The following is a 23,161-nucleotide window of genomic DNA, read 5'->3' as shown; positions in this document are numbered from 1 at the left end:
ATCCAGTCATTCTCTTACAACTCTCAACAAGCATGGAGATAGTAAGAGAGAAGTGGTGAAATGTAGTTGTTTTTTTCTTCAATCAAAAGTTTGTTATTTTTAAATGGTACCGGAGTTGTACTATTTTGTCCCAGGCAGAAAATAGAAGAAGAATCTGCCTGTGATTTCTATGATCTTAGCAGGTTGTAACTAAGATCCATTGCTGTTCTCACACATAACTGAAGAGAAAGGTAACTTCAGCTGGGGAATGGCGTGCAGGTTATCCTGCTATGAGGTATGTGCAGTTAAAAAAAATTTCTAGAGATGTAAATGCTAGAAAATGCTGCTGATACCAGATTTATGTAAGGTAAGCCTGAATACAGTGATTTAATAGCGACTGGTATCATGCTTACTTTTAGAGGTAATACTCTTATTAATTTGCAATATAAAACGTTGGCTGGCATGTTTTAACGTTTTTATATATGCTTTGGTGATAAAACTTTATTGGGGCCTAGTTTTTTCCACATGGCTGGCTTAAATTTGCCTAGAAACAGTTTCCTGAGGCCTTCCACTGTTTTAACATGAGTGGGAGGGGCCTATTTTAGCTCTTTATTGCACAGTTACTTTCACAGCTTCCTCCAGGAGTCCCCTGAATGCTGTAGGACCTCTCTGAAGGGCTCTTAGGCTTTCCTAAATTGTTTGTTGGGGAAGGTAGGGCCCCAGCAGAGCTGGGGCAGTTTGTTGTGACTGTTAAAAAACGTCTATCGTTTTTTTTTATCCGTTTTTTGAACTAAGGGGTTAATCATCCATTTGCAAGTGGGTGCAATGCTCTGTTAGCTTATTATACACACTGTAAAAATGTCGTTTGATTTACTGCCTTTTTTCACTGTTTTTCAAATTCTGACAATTTGTTTCTCTTAAAGGTACAGTACCGTTTTTATTTTTTGCTTGTTAACTTGATTTAAAGTGTTTTCCAAGCTTGCTGGTCTCATTGCTAGTCTGTTTAAACATGTCTGACACAGAGGAAACTCCTTGTTCATTATGTTTAGAAGCCATGGTGGAACCCCCTCTTCGAATGTGTACCAAATGTACTGATTTCACTTTAAGCAATAAAGATCATATTCTGTCTTTAAAAAATTTATCACCAGAGGAATCTGACGAGGGGGAAGTTATGCCGACTAACTCGCCCCACGTTTCAGACCCTTTGACTCCCGCTCATGGGACTCACGCTCTAATGGCGCCAAGTACACCCAGTGCTCCCATAGCGTTTACTTTACAAGACATGGCGGCGGTCATGGATAATACACTGTCAGCGGTATTATCCAGACTACCTGGGTTTAGAGGAAAGCGATACAGCTCTGGAGTTAGAAGAAATACAGAGCATACTGACGCTTTAAGAGCTATGTCTGATACTCCCTCACAATATACAGAAGCTGAGGAAGGAGAGCTTCTTTCTGTGGGTGATGTTTCTGACTCAGGGAAGAGGATTCAACCTGATTCTGATATGTCTACATTTAAATTTAAGCTTGAACACCTCCGTGTATTGCTCAGGGAGGTTTTAGCTGCTCTGAATGACTGTGATACAATTGCAGTGCCAGAGAAATTGTGTAGACTGGATAAATACTATGCAGTGCCGGTGTGCACTGATGTTTTTCCAATACCTAAAAGGTTTACAGAAATTATTTCTAAGGAATGGGATAGACCAGGTGTGCCGTTCTCTCCCCCTCCTATTTTTAAGAAAATGTTTCCGATAGATGCCACCACACAGGACTTATGGCAGACAGTCCCTAAGGTGGAGGGAGCAGTTTCTACCCTAGCTAAGCGTACTACTATCCCTGTCGAGGACAGTTGTGCTTTCTCAGATCCAATGGATAAAAAGTTAGAGGGTTACCTTAAGAAAATGTTTATTCAACAAGGTTTTATTCTACAGCCCCTTGCATGCATTGCCCCTGTCACTGCTGCTGCGGCTTTCTGGTTTGAGTCTCTGGAAGAGGCTTTACAGGTAGAGACCCCATTGGATGACATACTTAACAAGCTTAGAGCACTTAAGCTAGCCAATTCTTTTGTTTCTGATGCCATTGTTCATTTGACTAAACTAACGGCTAAGAATTATGGTTTTGCTATTCAGGCGCGCAGGGCGCTATGGCTTAAATCATGGTCAGCTGACGTTACTTCAAAGTCTAAGCTGCTTAACATTCCCTTCAAGGGGCAAACCCTATTTGGGCCTGGTTTGAAGGAGATCATTTCTGATATCACTGGAGGAAAATGTCATGCCCTTCCTCAGGATAGGTCCAAGTCAAGGGCCAAACAGTCTAATTTTTGTGCCTTTCGAAACTTCAAGGCGAGTGCGGCATCAACTTCCTCTAATACAAAACAAGAGGGAACTTTTGCTCAGTCCAAGTCGGTCTGGAAACCTAACCAGACCTGGAACAAAGGCAAGCAGGCCAAGAAACCTGCTGCTGCCTCTAAGACAGCATGAAGGAGTGGCCCCCTATCCGGTAACGGATCTAGTAGGGGGCAGACTTTCACTCTTCGCCCAGGCTTGGGCAAGAGATGTCCAGGATCCCTGGGCGTTGGAAATTATATCCCAGGGATATCTTCTGGACTTCAAAGCTTCCCCTCCAAAAGGGAGATTTCACCTTTCACAATTATCTGCAAACCAGATAAAGAGAGAGGCATTCTTACATTGTGTTCAAGACCTAGTTATGGGAGTGATCCATCCAGTTCCAAAGGAGGGACAGGGATTTTACTCAAATCTGTTTGTGGTTCCCAAAAAAGAGGGAACCTTCAGACCAATTTTAGATCTCAAGATCTTAAACAAATTCCTCAGAGTTCCATCATTCAAGATGGACACTATTCGTACCATCCTACCTATGATCCAGGAGGGTCAATATATGACTACAGTGGATTTAAAGGATGCTTATCTTCACATTTCGATACACAAAGATCATCATCGGTTTCTCAGGTTTGCCTTTCTAGACAGGCATTACCAGTTTGTAGCTCTTCCCTTTGGATTAGCTACAGCCCCAAGAATCTTTACAAAGGTTCTGGGGTCACTTCTGGCGGTCCTAAGACCGCGGGGCATAGCAGTGGCCCCTTATTTAGACGATATCCTGATACAGGCGTCAAATTTCAAAATTGCCAAGTCTCATACGGACATAGTTCTGGCATTTCTGAGGTCGCATGGGTGGAAGGTGAATGAAGAAAAGAGTTCTCTATCCCCTCTCACAAGAGTCTCCTTTCTGGGAACTCTAATAGATTCTGTAGAAATGAGGATTTATCTGACAGAATCCAGGTTATCAAAACTTCTAAATTACTGCCGTGTTCTTCATTCCATTTCTCGCCCTTCGGTGGCTCAGTGTATGGAAGTAATCGGCTTAATGGTAGCGGCAATGGACATAGTGCCGTTTGCACGCCTACATCTCAGACCGCTGCAACTATGCATGCTCAGTCAGTGGAAAGGGGATTACACAGATTTGTCCCCTCTACTAAATCTGGATCAAGAGACCAGGGATTCTCTTCTCTGGTGGCTATCTCGGGTCCATCTATCCAAAGGTATGACCTTTCACAGGCCAGATTGGACGATTGTAACGACAGATGCCAGCCTTCTAGGCTGGGGGGCAGTCTGGAACTCCCTGAAGGCTCAGGGATCGTGGACTCAGGAGGAGACACTCCTGCCAATAAACATTCTGGAACTGAGAGCAATATTCAATGCTCTTCAGGCTTGGCCTCAGCTAGCGACAATGAGGTTCATCAGATTTCAGTCGGACAACATCACGACTGTGGCTTACATCAACCATCAAGGGGGAACAAGGAGTTCCCTAGCGATGTTAGAAGTCTCAAAGATAATTCGATGGGCAGAGATTCACTCTTGCAATCTATCAGCTATCCATATCCCAGGTGTAGAGAACTGGGAGGCGGATTTTATAAGTCGTCAGACTTTTCATCCGGGGGAGTGGGAACTCCATCCGGAGGTGTTTGCACAATTGATTCATCGTTGGGGCAAACCAGAACTGGATCTCATGGCGTCTCGCCAGAACGCCAAACTTCCTTGTTACGGATCCAGGTCCAGGGATCCCAAGGCGACGCTGATAGATGCTCTAGCAGCACCTTGGTCTTTCAACATGGCTTATGTGTTTCCCCCCTCTGATTGCCAAAATCAAGCAGGAGAGAGCATCGGTGATCTTGATAGCGCCTGCGTGGCCACGCAGGACTTGGTATGCAGATCTGGTGGACATGTCATCCTTTCCACCATGGACTCTGCCGCTGAGACAGGACCTTCTACTTCAAGGTCCTTTCAACCATCCAAATCTACTTTCTCTGAGACTGATTGCCTGGAGATTGAACGCTTGATTTTATCAAAGCGTGGCTTCTCCGAGTCAGTCATTGATACCTTAATTCAGACACGAAAGCCTGTCACCAGGAAAATCTATCACAAGATATGGCGTAAATATCTTTATTGGTGTGAATCCAAGGGTTACTCATGGAGTAAGGTCAGGATTCCCAAGATATTATCTTTTCTCCAAGAAGGATTGGAAAAAGGATTGTCAGCTAGTTCCTTAAAGGGACAGATTTCTGCTCTGTCTATTCTTTTGCACAAGCGTCTGGCGGATGTTCCAGACGTTCAGGCATTTTGTCAGGCTTTAGTTAGAATCAAGCCTGTATTTAAACCTGTTGCTCCACCATGGAGCTTAAATTTGGTTCTGAAGGTTCTTCAAGGGGTTCCGTTTGAACCTCTTCATTCCATAGATATTAAACTTTTATCTTGGAAAGTTCTTTTTTTGGTAGCTATTTCCTCGGCTCGTAGAGTTTCCGAGTTATCTGCCTTACAATGTGATTCTCCTTATCTGATCTTCCATGCAGATAAGGTAGTTCTGCGTACCAAACCTGGGTTTTTACCTAAGGTGGTATCTAATAAGAATATCAATCAGGAGATTGTTGTTCCATCATTGTGTCCTAATCCTTCTTCAAAGAAGGAACGTCTATTACACAATCTTGACGTGGTTCGTGCTTTAAAGTATTATTTACAAGCTACTAAAGATTTTCGTCAAACATCTGCTTTGTTTGTTGTCTACTCTGGACAGAGGAGAGGCCAAAAGGCTTCGGCAACCTTTCTTTCGTTTTGGCTAAGAAGCATAATCCGCTTAGCTTATGAGACTGCTGGCCAGCAGCCTCCTGAAAGGATTACAGCTCATTCTACTAGAGCTGTGGCTTCCACATGGGCCTTTAAAAATGAGGCTTCTGTTGAACAGATTTGCAAGGCGGCGACTTGGTCTTCGCTTCATACCTTTTCAAAATTCTATAAATTTGATACTTTTGCTTCTTCGGAGGCTATTTTTGGGAGAAAGGTTTTACAGGCAGTGGTACCTTCCGTTTAAGTACCTGCCTTGTCCCTCCCTTCATCCGTGTACTTTAGCTTTGGTATTGGTATCCCACAAGTAATGGATGATCTGTGGACTGGATACACCTTACAAGAGAAAACATAATTTATGCTTACCTGATAAATTTATTTTTCTTGTGGTGTATCCAGTCCACGGCCCGCCCTGTCATTTTAAGGCAGGTATTTTTTAACTTTAAACTACAGTCACCACTGCACCCTATGGTTTCTCCTTTCTCTGCTTGTTTTCGGTCGAATGACTGGATATGGCAGTTAGGGGAGGAGCTATATAGCAGCTCTGCTGTGGGTGATCCTCTTGCAACTTCCTGTTGGGAAGGAGAATATCCCACAAGTAATGGATGATCCGTGGACTGGATACACCACAAGAGAAATAAATTTATCAGGTAAGCATAAATTATGTTTTCTCCTTTTTGGAGTCTTATTTGGTTTAAATATTTTGCAGGCTCTTTTCTTTTGAGCCTATATTTTCTTGAAGATTATCTACTTTCTTGGAAAGGGTTGTTTCTTTTGACTATCTCTTCTTCTACAAGAGTTTCTGATTTATCAGCTTTCTCTTGTGTGTCTCCTTATCTGCTTTTTTCATCTAGATAAGTTGTTTTGTGGACTTCTTTTTTTCCTAAGGTTGTGAATTTGAACAACATTAGTAGAGAAATTGTTGTTCCTTCTTTGTGTCCTAATCCTAAAGAATTCTTTGAGAGTTCTTTACATCCTTTGGATGTGGTAAGAGCGTTATAATTCTATATCGAGGTTACTAGGATTTCAGAAGACTTCTAGTCTATTTTCTATTTTTCTGGTTCCAGAAAAGATTAGGAAGCTTCTGCCATTTCTTTGGCATCCTGATTAAAGCGTTTGTTTTTCAAGGCTTATTTCGAGGCAGGGCAGGCTCCGCCTCAGAAATTTACAGCTCATTCTACTAAGTTCAGTTGCCATTTTTTTTTTCTTTTCAGAATGAAGCTTAGGTTGATCAAATTTGCAAATCAGTAATTTGGTTTTCTTTGCATACTTTTATTGTTTTTACCATTTTGTTGTATTTGCTTCTTCTGAAGCAGTCTTTGGTAGAAAAAGTTCTTCAGGCAGCTGTTTGTTTGATTCAACTGCTTTTGATTTAAGTTTTTTGAGAAAAACTTAATTATTGTGTGGATTTAATTTCTCAGTGAAAATAGTTGTTATTTTATCCCTCCCTCTCTAGTGACTCTTCTGTGGACTTCCACATCTTGGGTATTTCTTGCCAATTACATGAAAGAAAACATAATTTATGTAAGAACTTACCTGATAAATTAATTTCTTTCATATTGGCAAGAGTCCATGAGGCCCACTCTTTTTATGGTGGTTATGATTTTTGTATAAAAGCACAATTATTTTTCCAGTTCCTCTTTTAGTATGCTTTTTTCACTCCTTATTTTATCACCCCACTACTTGGCTGTTCGTTAAACTGAATTGTGGGTGTGCTGAGGGGGTGTATTTATAGGCATTTTGAGATTTGGGAAACTTTGCCCCCTCCTGGTAGAGAATGTATATACCTTACGTCACTAGCTCATGGACTCTTGCCAATATGAAAGAAATTAATTTATCAGGTAAGTTCTTACATAAATGTTGTTTTTTCCAGCATCTATTTGAATTTGTTTTGTTTTTTTCTCCTTAGTGTGCCTTCAAGACAGTGTATTAGCTTTCTGGAAGCATGGCATGCAGGGAAAAAACTTTAAGTCAAATGAGGTAATTCTTGTAAAGCTTTAGTTGAAATGATTGTATGTCTCTTTATTCAACATATATAAATGATACCAAAAGCTTTATGCTGAAGACATAGAATACCATTTAAAACTTTTAAATTAATTCAACTTTTAAAACCCAATTTAAAGTTTTATATTTAGTTTTTAGACTTTTTGATCACAGTTCAACATATATGAAAAGCCAAAAGTCATTGAATGTAAATTTGGAATAATGTGTGGTGTTATGTTAAAAAAAAATACATTCTTTTTCTTCAAAGGTCACGCAAGAAATTTCTGATGAGTCAAGAATCTTCAGGTTATTAGGATCAGACAGGTATAACACATTTAAAAAGTCTGTCTGCATACTGGTGGTGTTTGCAGCACGCATTTGTTCTTTGTATAGCCAAATTCCTTTAAAAGACCAGTAAATACAGTCAATTTGCATAATCAATAAACGCATCACAAGACAATGTAATAGCACTTAGTCTGAACTTAAAGAAAGTAGTATTTTTTTTCTAATTTCAAAGTTATTTCTTTTTTTCCACTCCTCCTGTATCATGTGACAGCCATCAGCCAATCACAGCTGCATAAACATATATTCTGTGAATTCTAGCACATGCTCAGTAGGAGCTGGGGATTCAAAAATTACAAATATAAAAAGACTGCACATTTTGTTAATGGAAGTAAATTGAAAAGTTGTTTTAAAACTGCATGCTCTATCTGAATAATGAAAGTTTAATTTTGACTTGAGTGTTCTTTTAAAAAGGCGCTAGACTTCAACATTTATTTTAACGCATTTGAAGCATTTGTCCACAGGGTTTTTTGAGTAGGAGACAATATAAGAGTGTCAGGCAAAAGAGAAATGAAGTAGCTCTCTGTAAAATCTACTCAAAAAGTAAAGTCATATAGAAAATCTAATGTGCTGAAAAGCTAGACACTCACACTGCGATATGTTATTAATAAGCATGAGCCTAAAAAATGGAGTGAAAACAACTCTCATACAATAGCTGAATGTGTTATAAAAAGTATTATACTAGTACACATAAATAAACATATATTCGTTACAAGAAAATAAAAATCCACCGGTGGATAAAATCCTAACAAAAGATCTAGTAATCTAAAACATCTCTAAAATATAGTATTATTACCAAGGACAAATCTCCACTAGTTCCCCAAACTTAATGGGTTATTCTAAAATGTTCTGTGAAGTAAGATAAACTCTTGAAGTCTTTGATAAAATGTTCTGTGCAGTACTATTGACTCCTAACTGGCTGTAATAACCAATACCCCCCTAGGGGTGGGTACTTCTGATTGGCTTAGAACTCCTTATTCTTTGTTTGTTAGTGTCTCCGAAATGTTGATAGCTAGCAAATAAATACTTTAAAAAGTCAAACGTAAAATATTCCTTAAGTGTGTGCCCTCCTCCGTTCTTCACAGTTCACTTACCTTCTTCTTTTCTTTCTCTGGGATGTCAGGTTCTGCGGTAGTATAGGACTGATTCTGGCAGTTCACTTACCCGCTTCCTCCCTTAGTTGGGTTCTCTAGTTAGGCGTTTGTGAGAGCTTACTTATCCGGAGTGGTGCAGTGACTGAGTAGCGTGTGCGTTGTCTCCTGTCGACCTTACTCTTTGTTTCCGGGTTTGTGACGTCACCAGACCATGTGATCCTTCCTTTGCCAATGACGGTGCCTGGATTCATTCCGTGGAAAACAGCGATCTGTTTGTAAAAGTATTGGATCTTGAGTACCATCTATGCGTTTCAGCCTTAGCCTTTGTCAAGATATAGCTCTGATGCCCGATTTCCTCTGGTTCCTGCTCTGTTTTTATCCTGATTTTTTTTTTTTTTTCCTTCAGGATCAAAAGAAAAAGTTAGTCAAAACAACCAGGCTTAGTTTTGACTAACTTGCAATGGAAATAGAGCACACAAGTGAAATAAATGCTAACGTTATAGGTGCAGTTTTAATTGACAGCGCAAGGAACCAATGAAATAAAAAAAGTCAAGAACAAATCCCTATAAAAGATGAGAAGGACCACACTAAGAGTATCTTGACAAAGGCTAAGGCTGAAACGCGTAGATGGTACTCAAGGTCCGATAATTTTACAAACAGAGCGCTCTGTTTTCTTCATAAATGGAAAGAGTCCACAGCTGCATTCATTATTTTTGGGAAATAAGAACCTGGCCACCAGGAGGAGGCAAAGACACCCCAGCCAAAGGCTTAAATACTCCTCCCACTTCCCTCATCCCCCAGTCATTCTTTTATTTTCGTCCCAAGAGGTTGGTAGAGAAGTGTCAGAAGTTTTGTTTTCTTCTCTTATGGAGGGTAGTACTCTTCAACATGGGACGGGAGTTTTAAGTAATCCTGTCAGTCTCTCAGTGAGGGCTTGGATGAAAGTTAGAATCCGGAGATGCAGGAAGAGTCTTTCTGCGAAACCATCCCGATTCATTTTAACAACTCCATAAGCAATCGGTGTTGTCGAACTTCGTTCGCTTCTTGCTTTCTTCTCTCAAGTCCATGGCGGAGGCGATGCTACTATCCGTCATACTTGAAGGGCCGTGTTCCTGTTCCACGACATAGATTCCGGTAAGATAGTTTCATTTTACTTCTTCATTAAAGTACTGTAAATTGATTGTTCCTGCGAACTTACAGGGAAAATACAGGGTCTCAGTGGGACACCTTTAGTAAATTGGAATCAAGGATTAATATCTCCTGAGGGGAATTATTGAATAGGGGGGGGGGGTTTAATCATGTTTGTTATGTGATTCAATCTGCTTATGTGTAGTGTTACCTGGGCTCATGGCTTCGGAACATAACAGGCTTTTTTTGGACTGTACGGTTCACCTTGGGACCGAGCGTGTTTATGTTCTGGTTCCCCATTTCCACATTCCTGACTATGTGGCGACGGTGAAATCTGGTCTGCTGGTGTCTGGTGCATAGGAGGTGGTGAGTGCCCCAGCCATTGTGGTTGTCAGGTGCCGTCTAAATTGTTTAATATTTAGTCCATCTTTTGGTATCCTTTATCCAGTCATGGAGGATACTGATGTTGAGATTGTTCAACTTTCTGATTCAGATTCTTCGTCCTGTGACGAATGAATGCTAATGGACCCATTGACTCAGGTCAGTCAGTTATGTTCTGGAGGCGGTTCTAGAGTTCCTTGGGCTCGGGGATTCAAGAGACTGCTGAGCCATCCGCCTTGGGGGGCCCTTCCCTACGGGAGGCGAGTTCCCTACCGCTCTCTTCTACTACTGCACATGCGGGTAACTCAAGTTATGTCTTTTCATTCTCGAAGGGGGGATTGTTCCCCCCAGAGGTTATGGCACGTTTTCGCTTTTACATGCTTTTGGCGCTTGCTCGTCTACAAGGTCCAGATGTTTATTCGTGATTGTGCCCGATTGCCCCGTGTCTCTTGGCCACGGGAGGACGTGCAGTTCCCCGAGGGTGTAACTGTTCCGGAGTGTTGTGCCTTTCGTTACCGGCTGGCTTGCCTTCGTGTTCTCCTTAGACACACTTTTGAGTTGTTTGGGGACCCTATCCTTCTTGGCTATGGGTCTCCTCAGTCGTCTACTTCGAATAGCTCACCTCGTTAGATGTGGGGGGGATGAAGTAATCTCATTAAGTCTTGTTATCGAGATCCTTCCCAATTTTGTTGGAAGAACAGGGTTTCCGTTAGGCTGGTCCTGCGGATCTTTCTGTTCTTCTTGGGCGTTAACCCTCGGGTTGCCTGTCATTTAATTTTATCCGGTTAGGATGAATTCTGTTTTTATTTTTCATACTAGGTTTCCTGCGGGAACTTCTCTGGGATCGATACTCGCTGTTTGCTACTAAGGAATTTGTTCAGGACACGTTAGTCCCATGTTTGTCTGTTTTTCTTCCTCCCTCTCTGAGGGCAGATTTAGCCAGCTTGGCAGTTATGACCCTGGTTGCCGGCTGGTCCGGCTTGGGTTCAGATCTTCTGTCTCGCGGCTTATTCAGAAACGTGGCGCCTAATATACCTTGCTGGTCAGGTTGAGGTGCTGAGTGCTCTTCACATTATTATGTTTCTTGTTATTCGTTTTACAAGTTTCAGCTAAGCATTCTCTCGAGAGCTTATGGGTCTGTACGGCTCTCGGAATTGTTTCAGTCCTAAATAGCTATTTCTCTGGTGACTGGGTCAGTATATTTTGCTGTGTCACTATCTGTTGCTACCGATACTCTTGGAACCTAAAGTATTTCTTCCCACGTCTGGTAAAATTAGAGGATTAGTGCCTCTTTCCGCCGGTCGTGGTGGTGTGGCTTTAGTAAATTGTCATTTTTGGACTTGTTCCTTTAGTGGTTCTCTTCTTTGTTGAGACCTCTTGGATAGTCAGTTTCTCCTTCTGGATGGGTCGCCTTCGGGGGACTTGGATTCCCTTTGGGAGTTGGTTCTTCCTTTTTCGGGACTTTAGACAGTGAGGTCTTTTTGGGCTTCGGTTAGGGACCCTTTCCCCGGTGTTGGGAATGCTCTGCATGTCCTCCTTGGGGTAGAATAGGTTCTAGTGGTTTTCCACTCATATGGTTCAGGTATTGCCATCCCGGTGGCATCCAAACCCATATTTTACTTTCCTCTGACTTCGAATCTGAGGTGATGTGGAGGCTTGATGTTGCTCTGTTCGGGTGACTTGTCTTCATTGTTCCCATTCTGTTTGGAGCTTGTGGCTAGCTCAGCATATTATAACGCTATGTGGCTACTCTGTACTGTAGCAATCCGAGGGTTGCTAGTTCGATCCCGGTGAGGTCTACTCAGCCTTTTCCTTCTTTCAAGGTTGATAAAATGTGCAGTGCCTTGCAGCCTTTAGGGGGATTAGCCGCACTTTCAAGCACAGTCATGTTAATGTTGCTTGGACGCCTGTTAGCTCTAGTGTCCTTTTATGGCCCTGGCTCTTTGGAGTGTTGGGCTCCTGCAAGGGCTGGTCTCTTCCCTTTGGGCCGGAACTTGCAAGGGCTTTTTGATCTTGTTATCAGGTTTATTCTGGATTTTTTCCCTGGGAGGTCTGTTTTTTTTATCAGACGAGGGATTTATGTTCCTGGAAGATTGTGTTATCTAAACATTTGTGGGGCCCGGGCTTCTTGTCCTGATCTTCCGGTTGTCGAGGGTTTTACTCAACGTTTTCTCTTTGTGGATCCCGCGGTATAATGTTACTGGACCTTATGATCCTAGGACTGGCCTGGGGGTTCCAGTTTCAGTGATACTTGGGCTTAGCCCTTGTTCTGGCTGTTCTGTTTTACAACTTGGCCAGATTTACTGAGAGCCGGGGCTCCTTTGGGCTTGTCTTGTACCGACGATACGGTTCCCTTGGGACAGCCATCTAATTTGACCTGATGGTGGGCCTTCCTGCCTAGCAAACGGAAGGTTTGCGGTTGCTCAGCGGTCTCTTTTGCGCCTGGTATGGGTGCTAGCACTATGGTGTTTTAAGGGGTTCTTTCCGTGTTCGTCAGTGACGTGGCCTTGTGTCCTCTGTTCTTCCTACGACTTCCTGTCTTTTAAACAGGTGTTTATCGACGCTCTCCTCTTCATAGGGCTTGCTCTCTTTACAGAGGTGTGGTTCCTTTTTCAGGGGCCTCTCCTGTGTTCGGGAGGTTGGAACAGATGTTTTATCTGGTTCGGGGATTGATCTGCTCTTTGAGTTCCTTTCCATCTGGGGCGCTGCTGGCTCCGCATTGAGACCTAGTCTGGTGGCTTTGCTGGATCACTTTGGGTCTAACGCCTACTTGATTGTCTTAGGTTGAAGTGGCTGTGCCATTGTTCCGTCATTTTTGGGGACCGGTCTTGGGGTTCTTTTCTGTTCCCTTGCTTCAGATCTGCCATTGCTTAGGCTGGTCTGGCTAGGTGTAGGATCTGAGACCTGTTGTTCATCTTCAAGTCTTGGGGGTGCCAGTGGACCTTGTTTTTAGAGGTTCTGTACATCTTCCCTTTTAAGATATGTGTGTAGGTCTGGTGGCCTGGATAATCTGCTATTTTGTTCGGTCGCTTTTTCCTTACAGATGTTTTCTCTGTGTCTTCCTACGGATGGCAGCGTGTTTCTGGACTCAGATGTTTATATTTCTGAGTTTGCTACTTGTAGTTTTTCTGTTTGCTCAGTCTCTGAGTTCTGACGTTTTGATGACTTTGTCTTCAGCTGTCTTTTCGGTGCTGTTGCATGATATTTGGGAGATGTTCTTCTCCTTGAGGATGCTCGGTTGCTTCTTGTGGGTTGGGCGTCGTCTCCCCTTGTTCTCGGGATCCATTCGGGTCTCTGTGGACTTGGCCTCTCTTGAAGGGGGCGTTTTCATTTATTGGATCTTGCTGTACCTTTTTGGGTATCCCTTTGGTTCACCCTTGTCCTCTCTCTTTTGGGGATTTTGGTACTGTACTAATAAGGGTTGTGTGGGGACCGACTGCTGGGAGATGGCTCTCCTGGAGGAGTGTTGGCTCAATAAGTCTGCTTTGCGGTCTCTAGTTAGGCTTTCGGACTATCTGCGGGTCAGTGTCCTTGGGGCCTTTTCCTTCTAATTTTTTTGCCCGGCTCCGACGAAGCGGGGTTTAGTTGGGTTGTGTTTTTTTTAGGCCAGTGCCCTCAGAATGGGCCGCCTATGGTACCCTCCCGTTTTTGCATTCAGTGTCCTCTATAGCTTAGGTATTGTGTTCCCAAAAGTAATGCATGCAGCTGTGGACTCTTTTTTTCCATTTATGAAGAAAAACTTAAATTATGCTTACCTGATAATTTTCTTTTCTTCAGATAGAAAGAGTCCACAGCTCCCCACCCATATTTTTTCTGTGGGGCGTATCTTATTTTCTCCAACATAGGTGTGTCCGGTCCACGGCGTCATCCTTACTTGTGGGATATTCTCTTCCCCAACAGGAAATGGCAAAGAGCCCAGCAAAGCTGGTCACATGATCCCTCCTAGGCTCCGCCTACCCCAGTCATTCTCTTTGCCGTTGTACAGGCAACATCTCCACGGAGATGGCTTAGAGTTTTTTAGTGTTTAACTGTAGTTTTTATTATTCAATCAAGAGTTTGTTATTTTAAAATAGTGCTGGTATGTACTATTTACTCAGAAACAGAAAGGAGATGAAGATTTCTGTTTGTATGAGGAAAATGATTTTAGCACCGTAACTAAAATCCATGGCTGTTCCACACAGGACTGTTGAGAGCAATTAACTTCAGTTGGGGGAACGGTGTGCAGTCTCTTGCTGCTTGAGGTATGACACATTCTAACAAGACGATGTAATGCTGGAAGCTGTCATTTTTCCCTATGGGATCCGGTAAGCCATGTTTATTACGATGTTAAATAAGGGCTTCACAAGGGCTTATTATGATTGTAGACTTTTATGGGCTAAATCGATTCAGTATTAAAACCTATTTAGCCTTGAGGAATCATTTTATTTGGGTATATTTATATTAGATGATATTATAATGTCGGCAGGCACTGTATGAGACACCTTATTTCTCTGGGGCTTTCCCAAAGCATAAGCAGAGCCTCATTTTCGCGCCGGTGTGGCGCACTTGTTTTTGAGAGGCATGGCATGCAGTCGCATGTGAGAGGAGCTCTGATACTTACAAAAGTCTTCTGAAGGCGTCATTTGGTATCGTATTCCCCTTTGGGTTTGGTTGGGTCTCAGCAAAGCAGATACCAGGGACTGTAAAGGGGTTAAAGTGTTAAAACTGCTCCGGTTCCGTTATTTTAAGGGTTAAGGCTTCCAAATTTGGTGTGCAATACTTTTAAGGCTTTAAGACACTGTGGTGAAAATTTGGTGAATTTTGTACAATTCCTTCATGTTTTTTCGCAATTGCAGTAATAAAGTGTGTTCAGTTTAAAATTTAAAGTGACAGTAACGGTTTTACTTTAAAACGTTTTTTGTACTTTATTATCAAATTTATGCCTGTTTAACATGTCTGAACTACCAGATAGACTGTGTTCTGAATGTGGGGAAGCCAGAATTCCTGTTCATTTAAATAAATGTGATTTATGTGATAATGACAATGATGCCCAAGATGATTCCTCAAGTGAGGGGAGTAAGCATGGTACTGCATCATTCCCTCCTTCGTCTACACGAGTCTTGCCCACTCAGGAGGCCCCTAGTACATCTAGCGCGCCAATTCTCCTTACTATGCAACAATTAACGGCTGTAATGGATAATTCTGTCAAAAACATTTTAGCCAAAATGCACCCTTGTCAGCGTAAGCGTGGCTGCTCTGTTTTAGTTACTGAAGAGCATGACGATGCTGATATTAATATCTCTGAAGGACCCCTAACTCAATCTGAAGGGGCCAGGGAGGTTTTGTCTGAGGGAGAAATTACTGATTCAGGGAACATTTCTCAACAGGCTGAACCTGATGTAATTGCATTCAAATTTAAGTTGGAACATCTCCGCATTCTGCTTAAGGAGGTATTATCCACTCTGGATGATTGTGAAAAGTTGGTCATCCCAGAGAAACTATGTAAAATGGACAAGTTCCTAGAGGTGCCGGAGCTCCCAGAAGCTTTTCCTATACCCAAGCGGGTGGCGGACATTGTTAATAAAGAATGGGAAAGGCCCGGTATTCCTTTCGTCCCTCCCCCCATATTTAAAAAATTGTTTCCTATGGTCGACCCCAGAAAGGACTTATGGCAGACAGTCCCCAAGGTCGAGGGAGCGGTTTCTACTTTAAACAAACGCACCACTATACCCATAGAGGATAGTTGCGCTTTCAAAGATCCTATGGATAAAAAATTAGAAGGTTTGCTTAAAAAGATGTTTGTTCAGCAGGGTTACCTTCTACAACCAATTTCATGCATTGTCCCTGTCACTACAGCCGCATGCTTCTGGTTTGATGAGCTGATAAAGGCGCTCGATAGTGATTCTCCTCCTTATGAGGAGATTATGGACAGAATCAATGCTCTCAAATTGGCTAATTCTTTCACCCTAGACGCCACTTTGCAATTGGCTAGGTTAGCGGCTAAGAATTCTGGGTTTGCTATTGTGGCGCGCAGAGCGCTTTGGTTGAAATCTTGGTCGGCTGACGCGTCTTCCAAGAACAAGCTACTAAACATTCCTTTCAAGGGGAAAACGCTGTTTGGCCCTGACTTGAAAGAGATTATCTCGGATATCACCGGGGGTAAGGGCCACGCCCTTCCTCAGGATCGGCCTTTCAAGGCGAAAAATAGACCTAATTTTCGTCCCTTTCGTAAAAACGGACCAGCCCAAGGTGCTACGTCCTCTAAGCAAGAGGGTAATACTTCTCAAGCCAAGCCAGCTTGGAGACCAATGCAAGGCTGGAACAAGGGAAAGCAGGCCAAGAAACCTGCCAATGCTACCAAGACAGCATGAAATATTGGCCCCCGATCCGGGACCGGATCTGGTGGGGGGCAGACTCTCTCTCTTCGCTCAGGCTTGGGCAAGAGATGTTCTGGATCCTTGGGCGCTAGAAATAGTCTCCCAGGGTTATCTTCTGGAATTCAAGGGACTTCCCCCAAGGGGAAGGTTCCACAGGTCTCAGTTGTCTTCAGACCACATAAAAAGACAGGCGTTCTTACATTGTGTAGAAGACCTGTTAAAAATGGGAGTGATTCATCCTGTTCCATTAGGAGAACAAGGGATGGGGTTCTACTCCAATCTGTTCATAGTTCCCAAAAAAGAGGGAACGTTCAGACCAATCTTAGATCTCAAGATCTTAAACAAGTTTCTCAAGGTTCCATCCTTCAAGATGGAAACCATTCGAACTATTCTCCCTTCCATCCAGGAGGGTCAATTCATGACCACGGTGGATTTAAAGGATGCGTATCTACATATTCCTATCCACAAGGAACATCATCGGTTCCTAAGGTTCGCATTCCTGGACAAACATTACCAGTTCGTGGCACTTCCTTTCGGATTAGCCACTGCTCCAAGGATTTTCACCAAGGTACTAGGGTCCCTTCTAGCGGTGCTAAGACCAAGGGGCATTGCAGTGGTACCTTACCTGGACGACATTCTGATTCAAGCGTCGTCCCTTCCTCAAGCAAAGGCTCACACGGACATTGTCCTGGCCTTTCTCAGATCTCACGGCTGGAAAGTGAACGTGGAAAAGAGTTCTCTATCCCCGTCAACAAGGGTTCCCTTCTTGGGAACAATTATAGACTCCTTAGAAATGAGGATCTTTCTAACAGAGCCCAGAAAAACAAAGCTTCTGGACTCTTGTCGGATACTTCATTCCGTTCCTCTTCCTTCCATAGCTCAGTGCATGGAAGTGATCGGGTTGATGGTGGCGGCGATGGACATAGTTCCTTTTGCGCGCATTCATCTAAGACCATTACAACTGTGCATGCTCAGTCAGTGGAATGGGGACTATACAGACTTGTCTCCGAAGATACAAGTAAATCAGAGGACCAGAGACTCACTCCGTTGGTGGCTGTCCCTGGACAATCTGTCTCAAGGGATGACGTTCCACAGACCAGAGTGGGTCATTGTCACGACCGACGCCAGTCTGATAGGCTGGGGCGCGGTCTGGGGATCCCTGAAAGCTCAGGGTCTTTGGTCTCGGGAAGAATCTCTTCTACCGATAAATATTCTGGAACTGAGAGCGATATTCAATGCTCTCAAGGCCTGGCCTCAGCTTGCGAGGACCAAGTTCATACGGTTTCAATCAGACAACATGACAACTGTTGCGTACATCAACCATCAGGGGGGAACAAGGAGTTCCCTAGCGATGGAAGAAGTAACCAAAATTATTCTTTGGGCGGAGTCTCACTCCTGCCACCTGTCTGCTATCCACATCCCAGGAGTGGAAAATTGGGAAGCGGATTTTCTGAGTCGGCAGACATTGCATCCGGGGGAGTGGGAACTCCATCCGGAAATCTTTGCCCAAGTCACTCACCTGTGGGGTATTCCAGACATGGATCTGATGGCCTCTCGTCAGAACTTCAAAGTTCCTTGCTACGGGGCCAGATCCAGGGATCCCAAGGCGGCTCTAGTGGATGCACTAGTAGCACCTTGGACCTTCAAACTAGCTTATGTGTTTCCGCCATTTCCTCTCATCCCCAGGCTGATAGCCAGGATCAAGCAGGAGAGGGCGTCGGTGATCTTGATAGCTCCTGCGTGGCCACGCAGGACTTGGTATGCAGATCTGGTGAATATGTCATCGGCTCCACCTTGGAAGCTACCTTTGAGACGAGACCTTCTTGTTCAGGGTCCGTTCGAACATCCGAATCTGGTTTCACTCCAGCTGACTGCTTGGAGATTGAACGCTTGATTTTATCGAAGCGAGGATTCTCAGATTCTGTTATCGATACTCTTGTTCAGGCCAGAAAGCCTGTGACTAGAAAGATTTACCACAAAATTTGGAATAAATATATCTGTTGGTGTGAATCTAAAGGATTCCCTTGGGACAAGGTTAAGATTCCTAGGATTCTATCCTTTCTTCAAGAAGGATTGGAAAAAGGATTATCTGCAAGTTCCCTGAAGGGACAGATTTCTGCCTTGTCGGTATTGCTTCACAAAAAGCTGGCAGCTGTGCCAGATGTTCAAGCCTTTGTTCAGGCTCTGGTTAGAATCAAGCCTGTTTACAAACCTTTGACTCCTCCTTGGAGTCTCAATTTAGTTCTTTCAGTTCTTCAGGGGGTTCCGTTTGAACCCTTGCATTCCGTTGATATTAAGTTATTATCTTGGAAAGTTTTGTTTTTAGTTGCGATTTCTTCTGCTAGAAGAGTCTCAGAATTATCTGCTCTGCAGTGTTCTCCTCCTTATCTGGTGTTCCATGCAGATAAGGTGGTTTTACGTACTAAACCTGGTTTTCTTCCTAAAGTTGTTTCTAACAAAAACATTAACCAGGAGATTATCGTACCTTCTCTGTGTCCGAAACCAGTTTCAAAGAAGGAACGTTTGTTGCACAATTTGGATGTTGTTCGCGCTCTAAAATTCTATTTAGATGCTACAAAGGATTTTAGACACACATCTTCCTTGTTTGTTGTTTATTCAGGTAAAAGGAGAGGTCAAAAAGCAACTTCTACCTCTCTCTCCTTTTGGATTAAAAGCATCATCAGATTGGCTTACGAGACTGCCGGACGGCAGCCTCCCGAAAGAATCACAGCTCATTCCACTAGGGCTGTGGCTTCCACTTGGGCCTTCAAGAACGAGGCTTCTGTGGATCAGATATGTAGGGCAGCGACTTGGTCTTCACTGCACACTTTTACCAAATTTTACAAGTTTGATACTTTTGCTTCTTCTGAGGCTATTTTTGGGAGAAAGGTTTTGCAAGCCGTGGTGCCTTCCATTTAGGTGACCTGATTTGCTCCCTCCCTTCATCCGTGTCCTAAAGCTTTGGTATTGGTTCCCACAAGTAAGGATGACGCCGTGGACCGGACACACCTATGTTGGAGAAAACAGAATTTATGTTTACCTGATAAATTTCTTTCTCCAACGGTGTGTCCGGTCCACGGCCCGCCCTGGTTTTTTAATCAGGTCTGATATTTTATTTTCTTTAACTACAGTCACCACGGTACCATATGGTTTCTCCTATGCAAATATTCCTCCTTAACGTCGGTCGAATGACTGGGGTAGGCGGAGCCTAGGAGGGATCATGTGACCAGCTTTGCTGGGCTCTTTGCCATTTCCTGTTGGGGAAGAGAATATCCCACAAGTAAGGATGACGCCGTGGACCGGACACACCGTTGGAGAAAGAAATTTATCAGGTAAACATAAATTCTGTTTTTTATTCTTCTGGCACCTTTTCACCCTGGTATTTCTTCTACTGTTCCTTGTTCTTCGGCAGAATGACTGGGGTATGAGGGAAGTGGGAAGAGTATGTAAGCCTTTGGCTGGGGTGTCTTTGCCTCCTCCTGGTGGCCAGGTTCTTATTTCCCAAAAGTAATGAATGCAGCTGTGGACTCTCTCCATCTGAATAAATGAAAATTATCAGGTAAGCATAATTTGTTTTTCCACGGAATTAATCCAGGCACCGTCATTGGCAGAGGAAGGATCACATGGTCCGGTGACGTCACAAACCCGGAAAAAGAGTAAGGTCGACAGGAGACACGACACACACGCTACTCAGAGTCACTGCACCACTCCGGATAAGTCAGCACTCATAAACGCCTAACCAGAGAACCCAACTAAGGGAGAAAGTCCTATACTACCGAAGAACCTGACATCCCAGAGAAAAAAAGAACTGAAGAACGGAGGAGGCTGCACATTTAAAGGGACACTTAACCCAAAAATTTTCTTAAGTGATTCAGATAAAGCATGCAATTTTAAGAAACCTTAATTTACTCCTTTTATCATTTTTTCTTCATTCTCTTGTTATCTTTATTTGAAAAAGGCTAAACTATTTTAGTGTTCAGAAACCTGGGAAACCCTTGTTTATTGGTGGGTGAATTTATCCACCAATCAGCAAGAACAACCTAGGTTATTCACCAAAAATGAGCCGCATCTAAACTTACATTATTGCTATTCAAATAAAGATACCAAGAGAATGAAGAATGTTTGATAGTAGGAGTAAATTGGAAAGTTTCTTAAAATTGCATGCTCTATCTGAATCACAAAAGAAATAATTTGGGTTCAGTGTCCCTTTAAGGAATATTTTACATTTGACTTTTTAAGTGTTTATTTGCTCGCTATCACATTTCAGAGACACTAACAAACAAAGAATGAGTTCTAAGCCTGAAAGGGGAATTGATTTTCTAAGCCAATCAGAAGTACCCACCCCTAAGGGGTTATTGGTTATTACAGCCAATTAGGAGTCAATACTACTGCACAGAACATTTTATCAAAGACTTCAAGAGTTTATCTTACTTCACAGAACATTTTAGAATAACCCATTAAGTTTGGGGAACTAGTGGAGTTTTGTCCTTGGTAATAATACCATATTTTCTTCTTAAATGGAGAGAGTCCACAGCTGCATTCATTACTATTGGGAAATAAAAACCTGGCCACCAGGAGGAGGCAAAGACACCCCAGCCAAAGGCTTAAATTAGGGCTGCAACTAACGATTATTTTCATAATCGATTAATCGGCCGATTATTTTTTCGATTAATCGACTAATCGGATAAAAAGAGAATCAATAATAGTTTTCTATGTTTTAAATAAAATCCACATAATGAGTGTTACAAATATAAACTTCAGAGTAAAAATTTACATTAACACAACTGTTTCTTCAATTTTTAAGCAGCAGAGCACGGTTTTATAATTGAACAAAACAAAACCACAAACTGTTTGAAAAGAGGTAGAACTAGAAAGAGTTAGGCTATCACTGTTAATAACATTCTGTTATTCACTCTTTCAGAAACTTTGCATTGAAATGCAAACATCTCAATGTCCACATGCTACTGGCTAAGGCTGGTTCTCTGTTTGCAGCTATATTTCCTGCAGCAGAGAAAAGGCTGTTGAGGTGTATAAGTAGGGTTTTGCCAATTTCACCAAAGTGGGATATTTATCTTTGTTAGCTCTTCACCAATGCTAAGTGTTTTCTACCTTGGCAAGGGGCCTCTCAATAAAGAAACCCTTGACTTCATTCTAACATACAAATATCTTGAATATCTATATGCAATGGTAAATAACCAGCTATAAGGTTAGGGGAAATATCTAGTCCGCTCTAAAAATAACGAATATATACTTATAAAGGTTGAATCTGGTACATATCACAATTTATTAAAAAAAAAAAAAAAAAAAATCAGAAGCGCTAACCGCTAAGGACTGTATATCAATAACAGGACAAAGCCTTACACATTTATTTATACAGTACATATAATCAGCAATAGCAAGCAATACACTAATAATTGTGCAAACAAATAGTGCACATCAATTTAAATAACTCCCATCAATCCAGGGGCAAGGTGTAAACAACAAGCTCAGCACTATATCATGAAAAGCATAGTTCCAAATCACCAGATTTAATATAAACAATCCAAATGATGACTATTATATCTGGGTTGCACATAAGCCAGGGGTAGTTGTAAACGTATACTGTCCTGAAAAAGTGAAAAGTAGACGTCTGTAGACATCCTTCAGGCTAAGGACAGAACCATAAAACACAATACCATATGCAGGAGCTCTTTGGAGTGAAGTAGCTGGTGCTGTGCACAGACCAACTAATTGCAAACCAACTAATCGATTAATCGATTATGAGATTCGTTGACAACTATTTTCATAATCGATTATTATCGATTATGACGATTAGTTGTTGCAGCTCTAGCTTAAATACTCCTCCCACTCCCCTCATCCCCCAGTCATTCTTTGCCTTTCGTCCCAGGAGGTTGGCAGAGAAGTGTCAGAATTTTTAATTTTTGTTTTTTTGTCTCTTATGGAGGATAGTACTCTTCGACATGGGACAGGAGTTTTAAGTAGTCCTGTCAGTCTCTCAGTGAGGGCTTGGATGAAAGTTGAGTCCGGAGATGCAGGAAGAGTCTTTCTGCGAAACCATCCTGACTCAGATTAACAGCTCCTCAAGCAATCAGCGTTGTCTAACTTCACTCCGCTACCTGCTTCTTCTCTCAAGTCCATGGCGGAGGCGATGCTACTATCCGTCACACTTGAAAGGCCATGTTCCTGTTCTGCCGGACAGATAGCTCAGCATGCTAAGGCACTGTGGCTAAGCTCTGTAGCAACCCAAGGTTGCAGGTTCGATCCCTGGCAGTTTTTGTTTTTACTACTTTAGTCCATATTTATATATTTTTTGTTCCGTATGCCATTTCAGAGCGCCTGGTTCCTCGGGCTCGGGGAATCAAGGGACTGCTGAGCCATCCGCCTTTGGGGGTCCTGTCCTCTGAGAGGCAAGTTCCCTACCAATTCATACTTCTAAACATGCGGGTAACCCAGTTTCTGATTCCTCTATGCCCCCAGAGGTTGCAGCACGTTTTCACTTCCACATAATGTTGGCGATTGATCGTCTGCAGAGTCTAGACGTTTATTTGAGAATGTGCTCGTGCCCTATTGTCCCGGGCCTTCCGCCTTGGGAAGGGCCTCTACAGTTCCCCGTGGGTGTAACTGTCCCTGAGTGTTGGTTGTGCCTTTCGTTATAGGATTGCACGCCTTCCTGTATTGCTCAGTCCTGTCAGGTTTGTTAGGTCTTGCGGCTGTTCAGACACGTGGTGCTGTCCTCGGCTGGTTCAGTAGAAGCGCAGAGTGCTCAG

General features: G+C 42.8%; 1 protein-coding gene across 3 annotated transcripts in view; it reads left to right on the top strand.

Annotated features, from left to right (window-relative positions):
- Positions 1-23,161, top strand: part of MAP4K5 (mitogen-activated protein kinase kinase kinase kinase 5) — a 498,289-nt gene that overhangs the window by 459,529 nt on the left and 15,599 nt on the right. For all 3 annotated transcript variants that reach the window (XM_053697647.1, XM_053697646.1, XM_053697645.1), the window contains exons 29-30: positions 7,020-7,090; positions 7,362-7,417. In XM_053697647.1, the coding sequence (XP_053553622.1) occupies positions 7,020-7,090; positions 7,362-7,417 (127 nt within the window). The remainder of the gene's footprint in view (positions 1-7,019; positions 7,091-7,361; positions 7,418-23,161) is intronic.

Source organism: Bombina bombina, chromosome 1 (assembly GCF_027579735.1).
Source record: "Bombina bombina isolate aBomBom1 chromosome 1, aBomBom1.pri, whole genome shotgun sequence".
Classification (NCBI taxonomy): Eukaryota; Metazoa; Chordata; class Amphibia; order Anura; family Bombinatoridae; genus Bombina; species Bombina bombina.
This window is presented reverse-complemented; position numbering and strand designations above follow the sequence as displayed.